The sequence below is a fragment of the Symphalangus syndactylus genome, chromosome 8, assembly GCF_028878055.3.
Source record: "Symphalangus syndactylus isolate Jambi chromosome 8, NHGRI_mSymSyn1-v2.1_pri, whole genome shotgun sequence".
Classification (NCBI taxonomy): domain Eukaryota; kingdom Metazoa; phylum Chordata; class Mammalia; order Primates; family Hylobatidae; genus Symphalangus; species Symphalangus syndactylus.
Window position 1 is genome coordinate 108,403,768 of NC_072430.2, and position 27,020 is coordinate 108,430,787.

General features: G+C 38.5%; 1 protein-coding gene across 1 annotated transcript; it reads left to right on the forward strand.

Annotated features, from left to right (window-relative positions):
• The first annotated feature begins 444 nt into the window (after window positions 1-444).
• Window positions 445-25,291, forward strand: ICOS (inducible T cell costimulator). The gene is made up of 5 exons (XM_055287844.1): window positions 445-554; window positions 19,320-19,655; window positions 20,367-20,473; window positions 21,507-21,591; window positions 23,277-25,291. The coding sequence occupies exons 1-5, from the start codon at window positions 497-499 to the stop codon at window positions 23,288-23,290; spliced, it is 600 nt and encodes a 199-aa protein (XP_055143819.1). The 5' UTR covers window positions 445-496; the 3' UTR covers window positions 23,291-25,291.
• The last annotated feature ends 1,729 nt before the right edge of the window (window positions 25,292-27,020 follow it).

The window sequence follows — 27,020 nt, forward strand, 5'->3', positions numbered from 1 at the left end:
TTTCAGGTCTTTTCGCTTCAATTTCTATAATAATTTTGTTTGTTTTTTGTCCTATTTCAAAGGCTTTCTTATCGCTGGAGCACCTAGCATAAGATAGAAATGTGTCAAAATATATGTTTTATTCACCATGTGAGTATTTTTAGGTCCTGTTATCCCCCATAACTATTGATTCAGAGAAGTAGGGTGGTTCTGAAAAACACAGGCATAATCTCTTTAACTTGTTTTATAGGAACCAGAATAAGGGTAATGTTTTCCTCTGTCTTCAAAATCATCAATAATCCATGCATTGTTTAACTCATGTCATAAGCAATAATGCCTTTCATATAGCCATTGGCATCAAAGAAGAGACAGCCCCTTGATTTGATGGTAAGCGTGACACTACATAAACTCCCAGAAAACCCACTTCCTTTCCAGCAAATAGAAAACAACCGAGAGCCTGAATTCACTGTCGGCTTTGAACACTGAACGCGAGGACTGTTAACTGTTTCTGGCAAACATGAAGTCAGGCCTCTGGTATTTCTTTCTCTTCTGCTTGCACATTAAAGTTTTAACAGGTAAGTGGTGTATTGAATATTTCTTATTCAGTTATAATTCAAGTAAACATTAAGAAAAAGCAAAGGTAGGAAAACTATGCACCCAAAAGAAAGTGGTTTTGGTTTTTGAAAGTAGGAATAGTTTCAGGATATGGCCAAGGGCACCATGTCACTCATGTCACTGTGGATGGCATTGAGTTTGCATTGCTGCCTTTGATACTGTGTCTTGAGATGAAAAAAATGTTTCATCAGACCATTAAATTTTTAAATTACCTGCTTGGAGTTACCTGTCAGTGGATAAAATAGCAGAGTGGCTTACTGTTCTTAGAGAAAGATGAAAGGCAAAATGACTTGTGTCAACAGAATGAAAATTAAATAGCTCTGGCATTTGAACTGAGAATTCTTTCTGTGGTAGAAAATAAAATGGGAAGGCTTTGAAAAGAAGGATTTTGATTTTAATCTTACCTGGATGATCTGTTATCTGAAATGTCCAGGGCACCATAGAGTTTTTATTGACACTAAGTATCAGAGTTCACCCTAAAAAGCCAAGGAGGAAAGGATAACGTAAAAATACTTCCTAGCCCCTGTAGACCTTACAAAAAAATCATTCTGGAGTCCCTGATTCCTTCTCTTGAATGGCATATAGTAGACTCTATATGGACAATTTAAATAATGCTACATACAATGTAAGTTAATACACATGTTTCTGTTGCTTTTTACTGTATATAATTTGTACTACTTTTGTTTTCTCCTTCACACTGAGCCCTATTCTTGAGGTTGAAAAAAGGAAAGTTAAGTAATATTAAATAACTTACATAATCAAATAAACTAAAAGTGAAGGCAGAACTTTTAGTAGGTATGATCCTATCTAGGGATACGTTTTTTCAGTGGTAAAAAAAATAGACTTTACTGTTCTTACAAAAAATTAAAAAAATGAAATCAAATTGATCAAATGTTTCATCTTGTGCTGGCTCAAAGTGAGTTAAGTGCTGTTAAGAGGACTGAGGAATGTAGAATGAGCACAAGGACAGTTTTGGGCTACTTGCTTGTTTATGCCTTTTCTAGAATCTCATGAAGTCCTTTAGCGGCATAAATGACATGAGCAGCTTTGGAATTCATATTCATTCTTCATTCATCCATTTACTCATGTAGCATTGCGCACCTGCCTGGTAGCACGTACTGTGCCAGATGGTGTATGTACAAGGATGAGCAAAACCAGGTCAGCCCCTGTTCTTCAGAAGGTAACTGCATGGTAGAGAGAGATATATTAATCAAATAATCCCATTGATTAATGATAATTACAGGCAAAACTCAATTATATGAGGGAATGTAACAAGGAGCTTGACTAGATTGGGTAGGTGTGGAGGTGTAGCTGAGGAGCAGGGTTCATTGAAGTCTTTCCTGTGCAAGTGGCACTTGAGCGGAGATTTCAAGGACAAGTAGCAATCAATGGGGAGAATGGTATGAAGGTAGGGAAGAACATTCCATACCATGGAAGGAACAAGTGCAAAGAGCCTGTGGCAGGAAGGAATGAGGTAAGGTTAGGGAACTAGAAGAAAGCACACAGATGTGCCTGAGCACAAAGAGGGAAGAGGCTGAGCTTGGTCCAAGATGACCAACTGGTCCAAGTTGGTCCAAGATGAGGCTGGAAAGGAAAGCAGAGGCCAGACCATTCAGACCATATGGTCTATGTTCAAGATTTTGGATATTCTTCCAAGAACACTGGTACCATTCGTGGAAGGGTTTGTTTGTATTGATAAAAATCATTCAACTAGGCCAAACCAATTTGTGCAGTTCTGGTTGTGGTATTATGCTCAGCAGAATTAAAGTAGCATTGGTGTCAATTCTGTGGAAGGTGAGATCCAGCCTTAGGTAGGATTATTTTAAGTTTCCAGATTAAGCTGATGAATAATTTGTATTATGGAATAATATTCATCGTAGATTCTAAATGAATACAACCAATGTTCACTCTCATTATAAAGAAAACCATGCAATGTGTCATGCTGTTTGGCATGTGGCAAACCCGAGGCACGAGTGGCTAAATGGTAACGATAAATCTGCCAGCAATAATCCTATTTAAAATATCTCCACAATGCATGTATCCAGAAACTGCCACTGTAAACAAAAAGAGCCAAACTCAAGTAAACTAAGCACTTGCTTGTCCTCTGTCATATTTTCAATCCTCCCAATTTAGATAGGCTTTCTCATGCCATGAAGATGTAGGCATTCTTACCTTTAGTCAGTGTTCGAAGAACTTCCAACCAGGAAAGGCTAAGTGATTTGTTACACAGTAATTGGTGACAGAACCAAAATTAGAACTCTAATGTGACTCCAACATCTACATTCTTTCTAAACTGTGTTGAAGTAGTGGAGGTGTAACATAAATCTAAAGGAACATAAATCTCAATGATTCTGATCACCTTTGTTATTTGGTTGTGAATTAAGAAGGATGGGAATCTTGGTGATTTCCATCTTTGATGGATCTTAATGTAGAATTTAACAAAGTCTTGTTTTTTTTTTTTTTAATGAATTTGGAACAATAAGACGCTTTTAATTATAAAAATATCTAGGAAAAATGTGAATGTCTAACTACATTTTGAAGACCCTCTTTGTAGACCTTATAGGCAACAGGGACCATATGAGTGATAGGATGAATTCTGGTTTTAGAAAGACTACTTTAAAAGCAGTGTGGATAATACACCAGAGTGGGAAGGGCTGATGACAGAGGGTGTCTAATAAACGTGCATGTATTATGATGTGTTCCGTGAGGAAGCTGGGAGGATAGACCTCAAGGCCACTTTGAGCCTTCCTTTGTCACTGAGGCATTCCATTAGTGATTCCTGAATTCCACTTGGGAAAAGAGCCCCTCAGTGTCTCCAGCGTCTGAGAGAAGTCTGTGAAGATGGCTGACCTTGGAGCCCCTCTCAGCCTCTCCACGACTGAGTAAATGTCATCTCTTGGCAGCACCCCCTTCCAGAGTGTTCTTGTTAGATTTAACAAAAATCCCAGTTGTCAATTTTTTCTTTTGATAGATGAATTCAGGCCATTCCCAGTCAGCATAAGCCTCTACTTGATTTTATTTCTATGTTTATTTACTACTTATTTTTCTTTGTTGTATCCTCTTTTTCTCTTTTATTTTTGTTGGTGTGATGAAATTTCTTTTGACTCTCCTCTTTGCCTCCGGTTAATTTGGAAGGTCGACTACAGTTCTTAATTTACTAAGTAATTATCACGTTCAAAGAATCTTAATTGAATGTCTACTTGTTTATCATTGTATGAAAATAATGAAAATGCCTTTGTCTGATGTGCCTAGTCCCCACCCGCTGCGCTGATATGAGAACTTAACAATGTTCTTCCTTTCCCACTCTCACACTGCCCCCAGACTGTGCACCCTGCTCCATACGTGGGTTTTGTGGAAATAATTTAAAATTTATAGTTGTAGATCATTGCTAGGTTTCCTCTTATAGTATTTCTCTTCTGTTTCAAGAATGCTTTCTTAACACTTACATTACATACGTTCAGTGACAACATCATTCTGGACATCTGCTCCTGTCTTGTGATCTCTGTTCTAACCTAATGATCAGAAGACTTCTCTTATTTTCATTAAATATCCCCAACTCTCTGAATTCCAGCACAGGTAAGGGTGTCTTCCTTTTACCTTGATGAGTGACTGATATCCTTCCTGGGAATAGGAGTCCTGGATGGCAGCCTTTCTTCTTAGTGGTTGCAGATATTCCTCCACTGTCTGCTGGCTTCTAGGGTTGTGGGTGAAGAGTTTGATGGTAGTCTAATTCTCATTCCTTTGTAAAAAAAAAACAAAAAACTCTAGAATTTCATAATCTTGAAAGCTATTTACTTCAGTATGGGAATTCAGGAATTCCTCCAGGATATGTGTAACTCTCTCCCTCTGTTTCTCTTTCTGTGTGTTTCTATTAATTTTTTTTTTTTTTGAGGTGGAGTCTCACTCTGTCGCCCAGGCTGGAGTGCAGTGGCGCAATCTCAGCTCACTGCAACCTCCACCTCCCGGGTTGAAGTGATTCTCCTGCCTCAGCCTTCCAAGTAGTTGAGACTACAGGTGCCCGCCACCACGCCTGGCTACTTTTTTTGTATTTTTAGTAGAGACAGGGTTTCACCGTGTTAGCCAGGATGGTCTCAATCTCCTGACCTCGTGATCCACCCACCTCCGCCTCTGCCTCCCAAAGTGCTGGGATTACAGGAGTGAGCCACCGCACCTGGCCCTTCTATTAATTTTTTTTTTTTTTTAAGACTGGGTGAAAGTTTTCAATCTCTAGACTCAAGCTTTATTCTTCATTTCAGTCATTTTTTCCTAGTATTTGTTTAATCATACCTTATGCTGTTTTTCCCCACTCTTTCTAGAAATGTCTCTTATTCTTATGTAAGATCTTGAGTCCCTTATTTTTTCATCATTTGTGAACAAAATGGCTTTCACAACTTGCTGTTGCTTGTTAACCACAACTCCTTCAGATGAAATGGATATTTCAGTTTTAAGTTACTAGTAGCATATTCCCATTTCTTGGTAGAGACAAAATGCAGGCATGTAGGGGGGACTGAAATTCTTATCTTTACTCACTGTAAGATTCATAGCATTATTTGGCTTAAAAAAATTCATCCCAGTATTCACAGTTGTAAACGGCAAAATCTACAACATATACTGCTTCCCTACTCTAAGAATATTGAGTTTTATATGCAAAATGACTCACTGGGCTTTGCATATTTTTAAAAATGTATTTTAAAATCATTTGTAGCTTGCAATAACTGAAGAAAAGGTCACAATTTCTCTGTAAATGGCATCTCAGTACTACTGCTGTTCTAATAAACTAGGTCTGTTAAATGGCACTTTTTGGTCATTCAAAGTGAAAAAAGAAACGTGGCATATGAAATCTTCTTATAAAAATTCACAATTATATTTTGGAAAGTGGAACTTAAGTATGTAGGGGATATGTCACACAAATTGAAAGTGTTAGTCAAAAAATGATTTTTTTTTCAGTAGTTTGGCCTGTAAGGTTGACCAAAACAGGTAAAGATTTGCAAGTTTAGAGAGTCAGAAAATGGGGATATGAACTTCCTTCTGGTTCATGTATAACATAATGATGCTTGTATCTACTTTGCTTGAGGAAAAAAAAAAGAAACAGGTTGTCCCCAAATAGGGTGATAGACTCAGGAGTTTCCATCCAGTTGACCATGAGTACTGTTAGGATCTGTTTATTTGAGCCATGTTGACACAGACACAGCACTTTCAATAAGCAATTAATGATCATTTAAAGGTAACTTTTTTGAATTTGATAAATAGACTTTTTTTTACAGCCCGTGTTTGTGTTCTCCTAGGACTTTGCATCAAAGAATCTGTACATGCAAAAACAACAATAACAACAAGCTCTCTACTGCACTCACAATTAAAGTTCTGTTTACTTTGCACTGTCTAGGACTAATGCAAAAATCACATAGATGTGCCTATTTGCACTTATTTAATTATGATGAAAGTTTCTTCTATATGGGAATCCATTTCTGTACATTTCTACAGGCAGATAAGTGACGGGAAAATCATTAAGAATTTAGACTTCATCAGAGAAGAACCCAGGTACAATGACAGCCCAGCTTAATACATGATGGCTGATGAATGAAAATATCTAGGGAAATGAGTGTGTTATGTACAATGTAATTTCATATCTAAGTCACTTTAAAATAATTTTTTGATATATAATAACCCTTTCAATCACAGAACACATATGTGGCCACCAATGTGAATACTACTTTAAGTATTAGGGGTGATAATATATCCAATATACCTAGAAGGAAAATAAATACCTGAAATTCATTTTCATATCTACCTTAATGTTAAAAGCTTCTTTTTGTTTTTTCATTTCTCAGCAAATCTCTTTAGCTCTTATACTTTAGTTTCTGTACAATGAGGGGGTTGGACTAGATTATTAGGTGAAGAGATTAAGTAAGTGTGTGGACCCTGGTGTCAAATTATCTTATTCTTTTTTCTTTGTTTTTGTTGGACTGGGTTAATTCAAAGACCTTGTCTTCAAGCTCTGAATTTCTTTCTTCTAGTTGTTCAATTCTATTGCTGAGACTTTCCAGAGCATTTCATATTTCTAAAAGTGTGTCCAAAGTTTCCTGAATTTTTTATTGTTTTTTCTTTAAGCTATTTCCTTGAATATTTCTCCCTTCACTTCTTGTATCATTTTTTGGATTTCCTTGCATTGGGCTTCACCTTTCTCTGGTCCCTCCCTGATTAGCTTAATAACTAACCTCCTGAATTCTTTTTCAGGTAAATGAAGAATTTCTTCTTGGTTTGGATCCATTGCTGGTGAACTAGTGTGATTTTTTGGGGGTGTCGAAGAGCCTTGTTTTGTCGTATTACCAGAGTTGGTTTTCTGGTTCCTTCTCATTTGGGTAGGCACTGTCAGAGGGAAGGTCTAGGGCTGAAGGCTGTTCTTCAGATTTTTTTTTGTCCCATGGAGTGTTTCCTTGATGTCATACTCTCCCTCTTTTCCTATGTATGTGGCTTCCAGTGAGCCAAACTGCAGTGATTGTTGTCTCTCTTCTGGGCCTAGCCACCTAGCGAGTCTACCCGGCTCCGGGCTGGTACTGGGGGTTGTCTGCACAGATTCCTGTGATGTGAACCGTCTATGGGTCTCTCAGCCATGGATACCAGTGCCTGTTCTGGTGGAGGTGGCAAAGGGTGCAATGGACTCCATGAGGGCCTTTAGCTTTGGTGGTTTAATGCTCTATTTTTGTGCCAGTTGGCCTCCTGCCACGAGGTGGTGCTTTCCAGAAAGCATGAGCTGTAATAGTATAGAGAGGGTCTGGTGGTGGGTGGGGCCCTAGAACTCCCAAGATTATATGCCCTTTGTCTTCTGCTAACCAGGGTGGGTAGGGAAGGACCATCAGGTGGGGGCAGGGCTAGACACGTCTGAGCTCAGACTCTCCTTGGGCAGGTCTTGCTGTGGCTGCTGTGGGGGATGTGGGTTAGATTCCCAGGTCACTGGAGTTGTGTACCTAGGAGGACTATGGCTGCCTCTGCTGAGTCATGCAGGTTGTCAGGGAAGTGGGGGAAAACTGGCAGTCACCGGCCTCATCCAGATCCCATGCAAACCGAAGGGTTGGTCTCACTTTCACCAGGCCTCCTCAAACAGCCCCAAGTCTGTTTCCAGGCCGAGGGCGAGACTGGCTTGAAAACTTGCACAAGGCTTTCTGCCTCCCAGCTGTGAAAGAAAAGGGCTTTAGTTCTTCCCCTGCATGTGAAGTCTGCATGCTGGATTCACTGCCTCCCTGCAGTTCAGGCCAGGAGACTTCTTGCCCTGTTCAAATAGTTACAAAGTTCTGCTAGAGAATTCCTTCTCCCTGTGGAGTTTTATACCCTGCTCCTCTGGCCACCCTCCAGATGGATCCCTGTGGTGCCTGGCAGGAATGGGCTGCTTGGGGATCGGTTGAGCTCCTAGAGCCTTTCTGCAGCTTCCTCTACCCCTGTATTTTGCTCCGTTTGGCTCTCTAACTTGACTCACCTCCAGATAAAGTCAGAAACTTCTCCACAAACAGAACTTCAGCTTCTCCAGTCAGAGTATGTGTTTGGGAGAGGAGGGTCTCCCTTTCCCATGAGTCTTTTCTTTTTGACTGGGAAATAAGTATCTCCCAATCTTCAGTAAATAGGATCCCTTGCTCTACTTTTCCTGCTCCTCTTCTTGGTCCATTACAAAGATATTTACCAAACATGCTTAGCCTTTGTATTCTATTAATATTAATTCTTTTATTTAATATGATTGAGCTTCCACTCTGTTCAAGGTCCTGGGATTATTTAGGCAACTGTAATGCAGTCCTTATCTTTGTGGAGCTCATGGTTAAATGAGGAAGACAGAAAAAAATAATTATGATCCAAGATGCTATGCACTAAAATATACTGGCCTAAACAAAGTATTATTGGGAGCATAGAAATAAGAGTCTTTGTCTGGTGGTCTTGGAAATATCTCAAGAGAGAAGTTGACATTTAAAAGGGTTCTTGAAGAATGAATGAGAATTTCTTCTCAGATTAAGGGGTAATCAGATGTTTTAGTTTATGGTAACAGAAATAATGAAGTGTGAAGCATATTCTAGTAGTAAAGAACAGAAGTGTGAAAGAAATGGCCAAAAAGTTCAGTGTGGCTTCAATAGCTGGCCTATGAGATTGTGAAAGCATTTTGGGTCAAGCCAGATATATATATTTTAAAATACCTTATAAGCAATAGAACACTAATAGAGACTTTTAAACTGGGGAGTGAAATGCTTTTCTGAAACATAATTTTGGGAGCAGCATGGAGGAGGGATGGGGAGGAGAGAGATCAGTATTGAGAAGGCCAGTCAAGAGGATGCTTCCACAGATAAGGGAAGACATGAAAAAGCTGTGGATTGGCAATGGGAATGGAGAAAAAGAATTGAATTTAAGAGATATTCATGAGCTAGAGACAACTGGACTTGGTGACCAACTGGATGATGAAAATCAGAGAGAGGAAGAAATGAGGAAGACTCTGAGGTTCCTAGGGTCAGACTAGTGACTCCCTGAAAAGACAGGGTTTGGGTTTGGTGAATGAATACAGTCATGTGCCACTTGACAATGGGAATACATTCTGAGAAATGTGTCCTTAGTGATTTTGTTGTGTGAACATCATCGAGCGTACTGACACAATGATGTCTACTAGATGGTAGAGCCTACTGCACTACCTAGGCTATGTGGAGTAGCATATTGCTTTTAGGCTACAAACCTGTATAGCATGTTACTGTACTGAATACTGCAGGCCATGGTAGCACAATGGTAAATATTTGTGTAACTAAACACATAAAAGGGACATTAAAAATTTCTGTATTATAATCTTATGGGACCGCCACCACATATACAGTCCATCATTGACCGACATGTCATTTATGCAGCGCATGACTGTACTGACCTCAGTTTGGAAAGGTTACACTTGATGTGTTAGGGTACTTTCAGATAGTGATGTCGAAAGGAATTTGGAAACAAGGAACTAGAAGTTTGGGCTGGAGAGAAAATGTGGGCTCCTGGGGGTAGACATGAGGGCTGGAGCCATAGGTGCAAATGAGTTCAGGCAGTGAACACCCTGTCCATGTGCCCAGTAGCTGAGCAATGGCAAGCAATGTGAGTATTTAGAGGTGTGGATAAAATCCTCTCTCCCTCCCACTCTGTGGAAGAGAGTTGGGTTCATTTAATCTCATATGATTTCCCTAGTACAATAGTTTCAAATCAAAGGCAATGAAGTAACTAACAAAATAATTTGTTTGCAAATTAATTACTTTGTAAATATTGCTACGAAGTTTTATAATACCACTGGGATTTTTTCATTTTTCATGAAGAAATCAGTTTTAACTAGGAGAAAATCAATCTTTCATTTTTCTTATTATACACACTTAGAGAACCAAAGGGTTGTTTTGTACCCCCTGTGGAGTTCCTTGGAGAGTAAAACAATGCACACATTGTGTGTGTGTTCATGAGCACTCTTTTGGCTTTTTCTCCTCACTTTTCTTCTTCCCATTTTTTTTTTTTTTTTTGCTTTTTTTTTTTTCTCCAAATGTTAGGCATTTAGATTAGATTGGGTTTATCTTGTCTATCCTCCCTCCCTTCCTTGCCTGAATCACTTCTTTAGATTATGGGTGCCTTTGAATAGCAATGTAAGTTTGAAAATGATGCATATATAAAAATCTACTAACCAGGGTTCTAAAGGTTTTAGCTAGTAGACTCGTAAGACATGACATTGCTTTTATGAAAGGTGAGAAAAGTGGTAGGAAGTACTTTTTTTTTAAATGCCAGAATTTCTTTGTAAAACATCAAATATAACTAAAACCTAATATAAACATTGCAATTTTTAGACTTTTGCCTCTTGTGTCACATTCATGTGCTGTGCTAAGCTAATACTTATCATTGTTTGATTACAGAAAATGTGTTTAATAAGCACTATCAATGATTACCAACTCAGGAGATCTTGTCTTTCCATCACTCTGAGACCTTTGTGGAGGTTTGTGGTTAGAAGTCTGAGTTAAAGAAAATAAAATTACACTTCTGATATCTCACACGCTCTGCACTGAGTGGGTTCTTTAAATGTTTCCTCCAGAGAATTTTCAACCAGGAACAATACAACTGCTTGCAGAGTCCCAGCAGCATGGGTCTGGGCAAGAGTGTCTTGTACTGGAGAAATGAAGTAGTTCAGATATTAAAAGCATCAACTTGCAAATGAACTCATCTGCACTATAGTGCAATTCTCAGGTGAATGACCTTTTCTTCAGAAATTTTCTTAATAGTCCCCCAAAAGAAGAAGAAAATGTTGTACTTTATAAATTTTGAAAACCTAAAGAGATCACTTAATATAAAGATTTTTATTTCACTCTTGGAAACATTAGTCTATTGATATCAACAGTAATATTATAAAAATTATTATTATTATTATTTTTGAGATGGAGTCTTGCTCTGTTGCCAGGCTGGAGTGCAGTGGTGTGGTCTCGGCTCACTGCAACCTCCGACTCCCAGGTTCAAGCGATTCTCCTGCCTCAGCCTCCTGAGTAGCTGGGACTACAGGCGCACGCCACAACGCCCAGCTAATTTGTGTATTTTTAGTAGAGACAGAGTTTCACCGTGTTGGCCAGGGTGGTCTCAATCTCTTGACCTCGTGATCCTCCTGGCTTGGCCTCCCAAAGTGCTGGGATTAGAGGCATGAGCCACCGTGCCCGGCCTATAAAAATTATTGTTAGCAGCAGTTAACAGACTTGAGCCTCTATTGGGAAGAATATGCCCTGTTAGACACAGTACTCTATGTGATGAAGAAAATATAGTACCTGTTCTCTAGACTGATTATAATCTAGGGTTTCCAATAAAAAGTAAACAGATATGGTAGCAAAACAAAACCTCATGTTTGATATTCAGATTTTAAGACTCATCACCAGGATCCAAGACCACACATTCCTTTTTGTGTTTTTAGGACCATATTAAGTGCCAAAAGATATAGGATGATGTTTATATCACAAATCACTAACATGCTGTGTTTATAAAACATCTTGGTGTATTAGAACAACCATTGGTCCAGGGGTTCTTGTCCTGGCCATATATTGGGCAAATGTAATGGCTGTGCTTTGGGACATCCAAGTGAGAAACTTGTTTGTTTGTTGCTCACTTGGATGGAATAAAGTTGTCCTGCCCTCCCTAGACATATAAGACCCAAGAGAATCATCAACTGTCTAAATAAGTATTTATGAGCCCAGTGGATATTTGTAGGTAAAGAAAGTTTTTCTTTAAAGCTCAGACAGATAATTTCTATTAGAACATGACATCTCAGTTGGGGTAGTGTCTTGTACGCATGATTGTGTATCTTCATGTACTTGTTTCCAGAAGAAAAGCAACATGGCATAGCTGTATCTGGGATCATGTCCCAGCTATGAGCTATGTAATCCTGGGCAAGATATTCACCTCTTCTGGCTCTAGTTTAATTTGATAAATGCAGATGGAAAATGCAAAATGAAAGGTTTAACTTGTCATTTCTAGAAGCCCTTTTGGCTCTTATATTATAAATCCTATGCTCCATTTCCTCAGATTTAAAATGTCACCGTCTACATATTCATTTGTTTGCCCATCCAACCATGCTTTCATCCATCCAATAAATACTGATTGCAGCTTACAACACACCAGGTATTATTGTAGATACTTGGGATGGATTTGTGAATAAGACCAACAAGGTCCCTGATTTTAAAGCTTACATTAGAGTGGAGTAGCCAGACAATAAAGAAGAAGACAATCAGATAAACCAGATAATTTCAGACAGTGATAAATGCTTTATCTCAGTTAATATACTAGACAATGACCTGGATATATTCTTTAGATTGGGTGGCCAGTGGTCACTGAAGAAGTGTCATTACTCTTGAACGATGACGAAGAAGCAGCCGTGTGAAAATCAGAGAGAAAGATCTAGGTGGAGAAATGACAAATTAAAAGCCCTGGGAAGCAGCTTTGTGTGTTTGAGGAACAGAAAGAAGGGCAGTGTGACTGTGGTGTAGTGTGTGACTGGTATAAAATGGGGAGAGGTAGGACAGGTCATGTAAGTCATGGGAAACCAGGGTAAGGACTTAGATTTTACTGTAAGTGAAATGAGAAGCCCCTGGAGGTTTTATAAGCGGAACAATGACTCTATTGGATTAGGTACCTAAGAAGGTCATTCTGGTTTCTCTGTGGAGAATGGATTGTAAATGGGCAAGAGTAAAAGCAGAAGCTCTTGTAGTTAGGAAGCTCTTGTAGTCCCAGAGAGAGATGACAATGGTTTGGACCAGTTGAAGCTGAGATGGAGGAGAAGTCGATAGATACCGTTGGACACAAAACAGAGGTGCCGGAAATTAGGCGTTCTTCCTGCACACAGATTTTTAGCAGTGGTCCTGTAAGACTCAGTTGTTAGTGACCACTGTCTAGCTTCCTGTGGTTGCCTGCTTCTATTATACTTCTGTTGATTGTTGCTAGTGACACTTTGACTGTGGATTGAACCAAAAAATCTTTCACGCACCCAGGAAGCTGTGTGACCTCGGGCAAATAATTTAATCTGGGCCGTCAGTTGTCTGTATGTATACAAAAGAAGTCACCAGGTCTGACTGTGTATGATGCTGAGCAGAGGTTGAATCAAGTTACAGGAAACAAAAGGTGTAAAGCTGAGGGCATTTATAGGATGCTTGAAACATGAACAGTGTTGATGAAATTTATTGATAATGGAAACGTTATGTTAGGAAGCATGAGGAGCATATCAAAGATACTGTGAGAGAGGATATTTTGGAGAAGATTTTATATTAAAAGGTGGTAAGGGAAGAAAAGGCAAACATGAGAAAAAGGAAGAAAGAACAAGAAGAGAGAGACTGGTAAGGGGAACACTGACAATTTTTAACTACTGGTATGGCAACAGAATTGACCAAATAGATTTGACACCCTACCAATCAGAGAGGACACTATCTATAAAAGTGGTGCTGTCATACCAGCATTCCAGGCTGAGTATTAGACTTGGAGATAAGAACATCCAAGAAGGATGGAGAAAAGATCCTAGCTGCTTTTGCAGTTATAAGAAACTAACGTATTCAGATCTTCCTTAAATTGTCTATCCATTAAATGTTTTAGTCATGGTTATAAGGGGCAGTCTCTTTTAATACTATTTTCAAGTGTTACCAAAGGCTAAGAAGAATTTGTAATTTGTCATTTGAGCATTGTCTCAGTCCATTTTCTGTTGCTACCACTGAATACCGGAGACTAGGTAATTTATAAAGAAAAGAAATGTATTTCTTACAGTTCTGGAGGCTGGGGCCTAAGTCTAGGGGTCTAGGGGCTGAGGTCTAGGCTGAGGCCTAGGGGCGAAATCTGGTGAGGGCCTTCTCTTGGTGGGGACACTCTTCAGAGGCCCCAGACAGTACAGAGGATTACATGATGAGGAGGTTCTTGAGAGACAGCCAATCTGGCTGTTTATAACATACTAACTCTCATGATAATTAACCCACTCCTGTGATAACCTATTAATCTGTTAACCCATGAATTGGATTAAGCTATTCATGAGGGTTCTGCCAATCATCTCTTAAAGGCCCCACCTCCCAATTCTATTACACTGGGGATTAATTTTCAATATGAGTGTCAGTCAGAGGGGGACAAACTTTCAAGCTATAGCAAGCATATCTGTTCTATATCTGCCAAAATAATTATGAAGTAATTAATTAAATGCTATAGTTAAAAACATTCAAACTGCAGACTTAGAGCTGCCAAGTGGTTTTCCAGATGCAAAGTTTAAACACTGGATATGTGGAAACCTAAGTCAGCCTTCTGATCACTACATTTCATAATAAATAGGCTGTCCAGGTAGTTTTTAAGTTAAAAATAATAAAATGAATAATTAAGAGTGTCCAGGCCAGGCGCAGTGGCTCACGCCTGTAATCCCAGCACTTTGGGAAGCCAAGGCAGGCCGATCATGAGGTCAAGAGATCAAGACCATCCTGGCCAACACGGTGAAACCCCGTCTCTACTAAAAATACAAAAATTAGCTGGGCGTGGTGGTGCGTGACTGTAGTCCCAGCTACTTGGGAAGCTGAGGCAGGAGAATTGCTTGAAACTAGGAGGCAGAGGTTGCAGTGAGCTAAGATTGCACCACTGCACTCTAGCCTGCTGGCGACAGAACAAGACTCCATCTCAAAAAAAAAAAAAAAAAGAGTGTCCAATAGAAATGACACTTTGAAATCTTCAGCTGATGTCAGTGGCACACACTCTCAACATGCCATTCAAGAAAAATTGAGGCACAGCATTCCTAGTCCTACCTAAATACTTTTGTGGGCAAGAAAGATAGTCTCCTTTATTTTAATTTATTCTGACTTTCTGGAATAGCCCATTATGATATTGAGACAGAAAGTGGTTAACAGGAGCCTCCCTTTGGAGGACTTACCCAACAGCAAAGAATTAGCTCTCTCAGTTGTTTGCAGTCTTATCTGGATATATTCTGATCCTGAATCCAGAGAAAGCAAGTGTTAGAAATAACATTAAGATGTTGTTGTTTCACTTCCTCATTTCACGGATGAGGAGGCTGAATACCACAGGAGTACCCTGGCCACAGAGCCTTGCTAGTGGCAGAGCCAGAATTTGCCTCTGGTTTCCTTGGGATCCACTGCAATGCACTTCCACCACACGGCACTGCCAACCATTCATGCCCTCGTGTGTTTGCCACAGTGCGGGCACAATGGGGGAAAAATCTGCTGACAAAATCATCTTCGGAAGTAGAAGACAATGCGTCTATGTCTGTGTATACATAGTGACCATAGACGCTTTGGCTCCAAGATCTTTGTGGTTTACTTGCTGCCATTCTAAAGTCTCTGGGAAATTTTTTGTGAACATTTCTAAAGGAACCGAGAACCCGTCCACTGATTTTATCTTCTGCAGCAGACGGTAGAGACATACGCATCAAAGCAACAGTGGGGCAACATGTTTTACTGTCAGACAAATAAGGCCCCAAGCAAAATACCCTACGTTTTAATCTAATGTAGACTGCACCTGTTCTCATGCCAACAGTTTTTTTTTCTTTGCCTCTTGTTTATATTGTTCCCTCTAGTTTTTAAAACGAAGCAAGTATTATTTTCCTTCTGTATGCTTTTAAACATACTTGTTATTATAAAACAAAACATACATATAGAAAAGTGAAAAAAAATAAATGTATAATTTAATGAATAATGCTAAAGTATACTACCTCACCCTCATAATCACCACAGGTCAAGAAATACAAGATTGTCAGCACCCCTGTTTCCTTCTGATTCCAACTCTTTCTCCCTCTTTAGACAAAACATTAGGCTGGATTTTGTGATACTAATTCAGATTATATTAGCTATTTCTATTTTTTAGTAATTAAGGAAGAAATCACAACATGTATACTTCACTTAGAAAAGTTTCAAATTACATATACCTTCACTATCTTTCTAGACAATGTGCTCTATATTGACAGATGTTTCTTTTAGCACATTGGAGGTATATGTTATAATTCCACCATATCAGGGCTCTTATTGTTGATGCTGAAACAGTCTAATAGTTGCTCCTTGGAAGGTAATCAGTCTCTTTTCTCTGGCTGCTTTTAGGATTTTCACTAAGATACATCTAGGTGTGCATACTTTTAAAAAATATGCTTGTGAATTATTGGGATTCTTGAATCTGTGGAGTGTGACTGGGTTCTAACTAATTTTTCCAAGCTATCTGCTGGTTCACCAATTTTCTCTTTAACTCTGTCTAATATATATTAAACTTATCTATTGAGTTTTAAATCTCAGTTAGTGCATTTTTTTTGGCCAATTCTTGTAGGTTCTTTTTCAAATTAGTTGACTTAAATTTTCCTGTGTACTACAGATGTTATTACAAGTTTTTCTCTTATTTGCTTAAACATAATAAGCTTAATTACTTTATTTTGGGGATCTGAGAATTCAAATATGTAAATCATGAGTTTGTTTTTGTAGTTTGTTGTTTCTGTTGTTCCCTTGTTTTCTTGTATGCCTCATTATTTTTATGATGTGTTTGCCATTGAATGTGAATATTATTTGTAGGAAAGTTTTTGAGGCCTAGGATGTAAACCTTTTCTTCTTGTAATAGTTTGCATTTTTACTTTCAAAAACTGAAGGGTAATAATAATGCAAATCTCCTTAAAGAAAATTCAAGGATTGAGGTTTTCTAGACCATTGAAGTCCAGAAGATTTTTTTGGACCATCTAATCTGAATGAGGTCTGTGTTTATTTCTGGTTTACTTGTGCTCCAAGAATGTAACTCTTTGGGATCCCAATTTACTGGGGAGAAGGTTTTCTGCTAGATCCCTCACTCTGCAGATTCTGGGAGTCGAGACATAAAAACAAAAGTTTGAATTTGAAAGAACAGCAATGCTTTCAGAGTAAAAGCAGCTTCCGAGCTTTGCCTGTCTCTCGAGGTTCTGGTTCTCTCTTCAAATTTAGCCTGGTAATTTCTCCTCCTTTGTGTCACTCTTTAATGCTTTTAATAATATTTTTGGACATTTGTTCAACATTTTTGGTTGTTTTGGTGTGAGAATTAGTTTGAATAATAGGGACTGCTATAACTGAAGACTAGAACACTTGTGCTTATTTTCACAATCAAATCAACCAAATTGAAGATATATAGGGGAAATATAAATTGAAGCCTAGGGATATTAAGAAAATAAGTAGTTGTGAATCTTAAATAAAATTAAGGCCACTAGTGTAAGTAGAGGTGTGACAAATAGCCCCTCCTGCATAATGCTAATCCTGTTACAAATTTCAGAAAGCAAAATGGCAATACATAGTATTATAACTTATAAACATTTTGACCAAATGTCAAAATATTTACATAAAAGCAAAACGCTGAAAATAATCCCAGTATCCAACATTAGTATTTTAGTTTTAACAAATTATGATAGATTAACATTTTGGCCAATAATATAGTCATTAAAAACGATAATTATGATGACTACGTAAAAAATGAAATGTTTATGACATAAAATAACAATAGCAGAACACAAAATAACATGTTTGCTATAAATGATAAGTATGTTTTTGCAAGATAAGGAGCAAAAATATACAAATAGTATTTCTATTTCACTGTAGAACTAGGTAATTTTTTTCCTTAAAATTTTTTACACTTACATAGTTTTCTCAAAAACAAAGACTAAGATTTCAAAACTTAAGAAAAAACCAGCATGCTAATAATTTTCCCAAACAATTTCAGCATGAAAATTTGTCATATTAAAAAGGGAAATAAAACAAAAAGAAAGAGAAAGCAATGAGCAGTTTGAATTTATAGTCTAATAACTCAGAATCCGCAACCACCAGGCCAAGGTGATTTCAATTTTTTCCTTCTGTGATTCCCATGTAGCTTGCAAAAACAACCTTGGCTTCCTATAAGCATACATTTATTTCAGAAAATGAAAAAGTGGGGCTGGGCATGGTGGTTCACGTCTGTAATCCCAGCACTTTAAGAGGCTGAGGCAGGAGGATTGCTTGAGGCCAGGAGTTCAGGACCAGCCTGGGCAACATAGCAAGACCTGTCTCTACAAAATTTCTTTTTCAAAATTAGCCAGATATGGTGGTGTGTGCCTGTATTCCCAGCTTCTTGGGAGGCTGAGGCAGGAGGGTCCCTTGAGCCTAGGAAGTGGAGTCTACAATGAGCTAGGATCATGCCACTGCACTGTAGCCTGGGAAACAGAGTAAAACCTTTTCTAAGAAAAGAAAAGAAAAGAAAGAGAGAGAAAAAGTAAACAAAAATCTGGGGCTTTATCTTTATTATCAGGTCTTGATTCAGTTCTCAGTGGATGAGGTTTGGAGAAAATACATTTCTGTCATTTGAAAATGATTAGCCTGTTCTTTTACTCTCTAGCAGGAGGACATAATGTGTGTGTGTACACATGTATGTATATGTATACAATTGTTTGTATATATATACACACAGAGTCTCTATATATTGTAATATACATATATAATACATATATTTTAATATATAATATGTAATATACATACATGTATAACATATATATACAATTATTCATTTTTAAACTACTTTGTACTTTTACAAGGTGAGCAATTTCTATCTTTCCTTGTATCTGCTTTACTGATGTACAACAGTGATTATTTACTCATCAGAAGTACACATGGTTCTTGTCAGAGTAGTTTGATCAATAGGTAGACAATTCCTTCTCCCCAAGACATACCTACTAATAAATGAAGTTTTTCCTAAACTTCAACTTTTCCCATATCTCTCTGTTTAGCTAAGTGCTACTGATCCTTTAATTCCAGTTTTAAAACTCACTTCCTTAAGGTGGCATTTTCTGATTCTATAATCAAAATTATAACCTACCTGACCCTACTACCTTTATTTAAATAGTACTCCATTCCTATCACAAATTATATTTCATTACTACATATTTATTCCTTTACCATATGCCTCCAATATGAAAGCTACCAAAGGACAGAGACCATATCTGTTTGATTCATACATACTATGTAAATATATTATTTAATATTTAGTATATTCTGTATTCACATATGACAAGCAAGTTTCTGGTTAGGATTTTTTTTTCTCTAGGACATAGTTTTATCTTATGTTCTTCCTTGAGGGGTGGAGGGAGAATGTGAAGCTGTTTCATTTTGGTGTAACAGAGATGACTTTATGCATAAGAATAAATTACTTTTATGTTAAAATATAATTATTAGGGCAACATTATAAAATATCACTTTTGCTTTGTTTTCTTTCTCTTTATGCAGGAGAAATCAATGGTTCTGCCAATTATGAGATGTTTATATTTCACAACGGAGGTGTACAAATTTTATGCAAATATCCTGACATTGTCCAGCAATTTAAAATGCAGTTGCTGAAAGGGGGGCAAATACTCTGCGATCTCACTAAGACAAAAGGAAGTGGAAACACAGTGTCCATTAAGAGTCTGAAATTCTGCAGTTCTCAGTTATCCAACAACAGTGTCTCTTTTTTTCTATACAACTTGGACCGTTCTCATGCCAACTATTACTTCTGCAACCTATCAATTTTTGATCCTCCTCCTTTTAAAGTAACTCTTACGGGAGGATATTTGCATATTTATGGTAAGACATTGCTTTCATCTTCCAAACTTAAGAGTATATATATGTTTGGACAACTTTTCTCACTAATGAAAACAATTAGACAAATAAATATCTTTTGTGTTGAAGTTTACTTAGATGAAGTTGATGGCAATCATTTATAATGAAGATATACAGGTGATGATTTACTATTAATCATAATTAGTATTATTAATCAGTATGCAATGTAATCCCATAGACTGCTAAGTCAGAAATAGATCATATTGCCTTTTAAACACATATGCTATTAAAAATCAGGAAAAACATTAAGACAAATACTTAAACTCATGGCTTAATAATGGGTATTATCTCTATTCACCTAAGATTTAAGGTTTGGTTTTGCACTGTGTTTGTGGAATGAAGTATGATGATTGAAAATCATAGTTTTGTAATATTACTTTTACTACTACCTCTTTTATAAAAATATGGGCAGAAAAGCCCTTCCTATTAACCATATTTGTAAATACGTTATATGCATTACCTTTTAAGTTTTAGTTCCTGGATCCTTGCCATAATACTGAGATGATGTTAGTCTAATAACTTGCCCACTTACTGGATTTCATGACTATAATAAAGAAAAGCTTCATTTGATTAAATGGCTTTTTTAAATTTGGTAAAAGAACTTGTGGTTCAGCACTGAAAGAGGAGATTTGATTCTCAGAATTTTTCATTAACATACCTTTTTTTCCAATCCAGAATCACAACTTTGTTGCCAACTGAAGTTCTGGTTACCCATAGGATGTGCAGCCTTTGTTGTAGTCTGCATTTTTGGATGTGTACTTATTTGTTGGCTTACAAAAAAGGTAAGCTATTTCTGTCTTTCCTTGTATCTGCTTTACTGATGTACATCAGTGATTATTTCCTCATCAAAAGTACACATGACTCTTGTCAGATTAGTTTGACCAACAGGGAGACAATTCCTTCCCCCCAAGACATAGGTACTAATTAAACTAATCACTTGGAACAGAAGTTTATTTATTTGCTTTATAGCCTACACATTCCAAAGAGGACTTGACTTGATGGCTTACAGAGAGTTACATTATTATTATTATTGTTTAAACTAGATGAGGAAATTGAGGCCAAGAGAAGACTAAAGGTCAGGAGGAAGGTTAAAACATAAAAATAGATGACTCCGATTTTTAAAAAATTATTATGCGTGGGCTGCAAATTTGAATCTAAGGTTCCTGAGAGGCAGGGCAGAGATGAAACTATTAGTTATAAGTTTTGCTTAGCTGGTAAGTTAAAAACAGTCAGCAAGAAAGCCTTCTAAGGTGTCAATTGTAGCTGAGGAGGAAATTGACAACTTCTTTACATGGTAGGTTATTAGACTCCTTGCTTTTAAAGAAAACCACTGAGGAGCTATTTAGAAAGATAAACAACAATGACAACAACAAAAGTCTCCCTCTGCTGGGGGATATTCTTTTGGGTCTCTTGCATTACAGGTTCTCAATCAAAGAACTGACAACACTCTGCTTATTACGCGAGTATGCTAGTACTCAAGTATATCCACGGTGTGGTCATTGGCCAGTGTATATCTGTGGAAGACTGGAATTTGAAAAGAGACATAAAGAAGGAAGAAAATGAGATGGGGCCCATGGTCTAAGTCTATTGGGAAAGAAACAATAAAGGCAAAAATGAGGAAAAAAGTTCAGTAGAAAGCTCTTTTTATGTAAAGCCCTTTTCATATTGTTTTTCTACTTAGCCTAAAGCCAGGAAACTAAGTCACATTATCATGTTTTTGTCACATACCACTTCAACAAAGAATAGAAAACAGTCAAAAAACAAAGAGATGGAGAAGAAAAGATGACCAAGCAGGTTTCTGGCTTTTTCTTTCAGAAGTATTCATCCAGTATGCACGACCCTAATGGTGAATACATGTTCATGAGAGCAGTGAACACAGCCAAAAAATCTAGACTCACAGGTATGACTCCATTTGGTGGTTTGGGTAGGGAAGAGGTTTCTTGACAGTAAGCCTGGAATGTTATTTATTTATTTTTTTTAAATTTTAAAGGAAAGGAAAACATCTCCAAGGCCTAATTCTAGTATTTTCTGTGAAAATCTGGATTTCTCACTTTAACTAGATTTATATTTTCTGCAGTATATTGAAAACAAACAAGCAATAGGTTTGTAAGCCACTATTGAAACTAAACTCACAAACAGTTCATAAGCCACCATTGTATCAAGGCAATTTTCCAATTGATGTTTCAAAAGTTGGGATGATTCTAAGTGTTTTTTGTTGAAGGGTTCATTTAGTCATTCGATGAGCATTTATTGAGCGTCAGTTAAGTGTGAGTTACTGAGTGAGGCACTCTGGGGAATTTGGACATATATATGCTAATTTTGGACTGAGATTAGGAAGAGAGATCTGTGCTGGTGCTGCTAGAGGGAAGAAGGAGAAATTGATGAAGATATTTGGTTATTTTGATGTAAAGAGAGTGCAAGTTTAGAGAACTTGGATGGCTTTAGAAGTCTCAGTAACTTGGAAATTTGATCTTCTCTGTTAAGAGTTAGAAAACTGAAAGTTGCCAAGTTTGAGGAACACCCAGAAAGTTTGAAGCTTCCATTGTGGAAAATTCATGTCTTATGCCCTTGAGGTTTGAATGATGTGCGATGTGTAATGAGACAGAAACCACTGCATTTTTCCACCCCTCAGTGGCTACAGACTATCTAAAGGGGACACATATAGCTTACGTTGTCATGGAATTATAGCATGGGATGGGAGCTAAAAAGGATCCTTGAGTTCACATTTCGTTTTTTAGGTGACAGGAATTGATGCTCAAAGTGTTCAGTGGCCCTTTTGGTTCCCTAGACAGTTAATACCATAGCGTTGACACTTGCAAAGAGCTTATGTTTCATTACTTTGCTGTTGAAAAAATATATGATCTCTCAATCTCTTTGCTTAATGTGTTCTGTCTGTTTGGATTCCCACAAGTAGAACCTGAGATAAGGACTTGGGTGCAAGTAGTTTATTTGGGAGGTGATCCCAGGAAGAAGGAGTGAGGGGGCAGGGAGAGTGAGACAGCGAACAAGGAGAAGCAAATGAAGGGTGCATTATTATCAAGGTCTCAGCTCCAGGCCACAGAGGCCTGACTTCATTGGACCTCTGAGAAGTGCACAGATGCCTCCCAGAATTATTCTCCTGAAGGATGGCAACCACTGACTCCATCCTCACTGATTTGGGGTTGCCTGCGGAGGGCATTAGCTTTCCCTCATCCCTGAGCTGTGCCTCTACTTGGGATGAGCCTACTTGGGATGAATCTTCAGAGGAAGTCTGGAGGCAGAAAAGCAGTGAAATGCAGTGGGGCTGTTGTGCTAGAACAGTCATCCCATGCAGAACTTTCCACCCCAGCAGCAGCTGACATCAGAGGTGGACAGTTTCCAAGTGATGAGTTTAGATAATGTCTGTTATAGGAGTCAAGAGCTAAACTTCTCTGGAAATGGGGAACTGGTGCTGGGTCTTGAAGCATAACGATGAGTTTGCATGGTGTGTGTGTCTGTGTGTGTGTGTGTGTGTGTGTATGAAAGGCAATGGAAAGGCGAAAGCTTCTTGTAGGGAACTGGCACATGGAGAGCATTTAGAGAATTTATGCTAAATTTTTATTACAGATGTGACCCTATAATCTGGAACTCTGGCACCCAGGCATGAACCACGTTGACCAGTTTTCCACAACTTGAAGTGCAAGATTCTCTTATTTCCTGGACCACGGAGAGTCTGACTTGATTTAACTACGTACATCTTCTGCTGGTGTTTTGTTCAATCTGGATGAGTGACTGTATCAGTCAATGGGGATTTTAACAGACTGCCTTGGTACTGCCGAGTCCTCTCAAAACAAACACCCTCTTGCAACCAGCTTTAGAGAAAGCCCAGCTCCTGTGTGCTCAACAAATAGACCTCACTGGGAGTGGAATCCCTGTCTCCACATCTGCTCCTAGCAGTGCACCAGCCAGTAAAACAAACACATTTACAGAAAAAAGTGTTTTAAAGATGCCAGGGGTACTGAATCTGCAAAGCAAATGAGCAGCCAAGGACCAGCATCTGTCCGCATTTCACTATCATATTACCTCTTCTTTCTGTAGGGATGAGAATTCCTCTTTTAATCAGTCAAGGGAGACGCTTCAAAGCTGGAGCTATTTTATTTCTGAGATGTTGATGTGAACTGTACATAAGTACATATGCAGTACTCTCCTTCAATTGCTGAACCCCAGTTGACCATTTTACCAAGACTTTAGATGCTTTCTTGTGCCCTCAATTTTCTTTTTAAAAATACTTCTACATGACTGCTTGACAGCCCAACCTGCCACTGTCAATAGAGAGCTATGTCTTACATTCTTTCCTCTGCTGCTCAATAGTTTTATATATCTATGCATACATATATACACACATATGTATATAAAATTCATAATGAATATATTTGCCTATATTCTCCCTACAAGAATATTTTTGCTCCAGACAGACATGTTCTTTTCTCAAATTCAGTTAAAATGATTTACTTTGTTCATGTTAGTGGTAGGAAACATTGCCCGGAATTGAAAACAAACTTATTTTATTATCCTATTTTCTACCATTATCTGTGTTTTCATGGTGCTATTAATTACAAGTTTAGCTCTTTTTGTAGATCATATTAAAATTTCAAACAAAATCATCTTTAATGGGCAAGCATTCTCCTGGGGTAGAGCAGAATATTCATTTAGCCTGAAAGCTGCAGTTACTGTAGGTTGCTGTCACACTATACCCATGGTGCCTCTGGGCTTGACAGGTCAAAATGGTCCCCATCAGCCTGGAGCAGCCCTCCAGACCTGGGTGGAATTCCAGGGTTGAGAGATTCCCCTGAGCCAGGGGTCACTAGGTATTCTTGCTCCCAGAGGCTGAAGTCACCCTGGGAATCACAGTGGGTCTACTTGCATTCATAATTCCAGGATCTGTGAAGAGCACATATGTGTCAGGGCACAATTCCCTCTCCTAAAAACCACACAGCCTGGAAATTGGCCCTGGCCCTTCGAGATAGCCTTCTTTAGAATATGACTTGGCTAGAAAGATTCTTAAATATATGGAATGTGATTATTCTTAGCTGGAATATTTTCTCTACTTCCTGCATGCATGCCCAAGGCTTCTGAAGCAGCCAATGTCTATGCAACAACATTTGTAACTTTAGGTAAATTGGGATTATGTTGTAGTTTAACATTTTGTAGCTGCATGCTTATAGTTTACAAGTGAGACCCGATGTGTCATTATGCATACTTATATTATCTTAAGCATGTGTAATGCTGGATGTGTACAGTACAGTACTGAACTTGTAATTTGAATCTAGTATGGTGTTCTGTTTTCAGCTGACTTGGACAATCTGGCTGGCTTTGCACAGGTGTTCCCTGAGTTGTTTGCAGGTTTCTGTGTGTGGGGTGGGGTATGGGGAGGAGAACCTTCATGGTGGCCCACCTGGCCTTGTTGTCCAAGCTGTGCCTCAACACATCCTTATCCTCAGCATGGAACACCTCAAGATGAATTATTAAAGGACAAAATTTCTGTGAAATCAAATCCGGTTTTAAGAAGAGCCACTTATCAAAGAGATTTTAGCAGTAGTAAGAAGGGAAAGAATAAATATTTGATATTCAGCAACTGAAAATACCTCACTGTGTTTTCTTCGGGGGGGGGGGGCAGGGAATTGATTACCTTAATTAGCATGTACAAATTTGACATTGTACTTGAAGATATATTGCTTGGAACAGTTGCTTTCTTTATTTTCTTTTTTTTTTTAATTTTGAAATAGCCACAAACTTATAAAACAGTTGGAAGCACAGCAAAAGGACTGTTCTTTTCCTGAGTAAGTTTCTGATCTAATGTCCTATCACCTCTGAATGGTATTTTTTTGCAAACAAGAACACTGTCCTTCCTAACTATAGTATAGCCTTCAGAAAATTAATACTGATACGTTGCTACCATCCAATCCTCAGAGCGCCTTCAACATTAGCCCTGTGCATTTAGTTGATATGTTTCATGCGCGTCTGTGTGAAGAGACCACCAAACAGGCTTTGTGTGAGCAATAAAACTGTTTATTTCACCTGAGTGCAGGTGGGCTGAGTCCGAAAAGAGAGTCAGCGAAGGGAGATAGGGGTGGGGCCGTTTTATAGGATTTGGGTAGGTAAAGGAAAATTACAGTCAAAGGTGGGTTGTTCTCTGGCGGGCGGAGTGGGGGTCACAAGGTGCTCAGTAGGGGAGATTTTGAGCCAGGATGAACCAGGAGAAGGAATTTCACAAGATAATGTCATCAGTTAAGGCAGGAACCGGCCGTCTAGATGTATACGTGCAGGTCACAGGGGATATGATGGCTTAGCTTGGGTTCAGAGGCCTGACATTCCTGTCTTCTTATATTAATAAGAAAAATAAAATGAAATAGTGGTAAAGTATTGGGACGGTGAAAATTTTGGGGGGTGGTATGGAGAGATGATGGGCGATGTTTCTCAGGGCTGCTTCGGGCGGGATTAGGGGCGGCGTGGGAACCTAGAGTCGGAGAGATTAAGCTGAAGGAAGATTTTGTGGTAAGGGGTGATATTGTGGGACTGTTAGAAGAAACATTTGTCATTTAGAATTATTGGTGATGGCCTGGATACGGTTTTGTATGAATTCAAAAACTAAACGGAGTAAGAGGAGAAAAACAGTTATTAAAGGTCTAAGAATTGGGAGGACCTAGGACATCTAATTAGAGAGTACCTAAGGAGATTCAGCATAGTCCTGCCAGCAAAGATTACTTATTTACTTCAAGAGTTAAGAGTGGCAGTTTGGGGATAGCACCAGGAGATATCAGCTGTGATGGCTTGGAGAAACAGTGTAAACTGGCAGTGTAAACAAGAGCAGGGCATATATGAGTAGTTGAGAATGGTGAATAGGAGTATGACTAGACAGAAGATAGTAGGGATGACAAGTTTTTTTGGGGCACAGTCTAAGTTAGTCTGGTGTCTGGAATGAGACTGGGGCCTAATAAAAAGGAGCATCTATACAGGAGCTCAAATGGGCTGTACCCTGTAGCATTCTGAGGACAGGTCTGACTTCTGAGAAGGGAAAGTGGTAAAAGTATTGTCCAGTCCTTTTTAAGTTGGTGGCTGAGCTTGGTGAGGTGTGTTTTTAAAAGATCATTAGTTTGTTCTACTTTTCCTGAAGACTGAGGACTGTAGGGGATATAAAGGTTTCACTGAATACCAAGAGCCTGAAAAACTGCTTGGCTGATTTGACTAATAAAGGCTGGTCTGTTATCAGACTGTATAGAGGTGAGAAGGCTAAACTGAGGAATTATGCCTGACAGAAGGGAAGAAATGACTGCGGTGGCCTTCTCAGACCCTGTAGGAAAGGCCTCTACC

Excerpts from the sequence above, each read along its gene's own strand:
- ICOS (XM_055287844.1), top strand. The coding sequence starts at position 497 with ATGAAGTCAGGCCTCTGGTATTTCTTTCTCTTCTGCTTGCACATTAAA. Across the intron at positions 19,656-20,366 it reads AGGATATTTGCATATTTATG|AATCACAACTTTGTTGCCAA; the intron begins GTAAGACATTGC and ends TTTCCAATCCAG. Across the intron at positions 20,474-21,506 it reads TTTGTTGGCTTACAAAAAAG|AAGTATTCATCCAGTATGCA; the intron begins GTAAGCTATTTC and ends TTTTTCTTTCAG.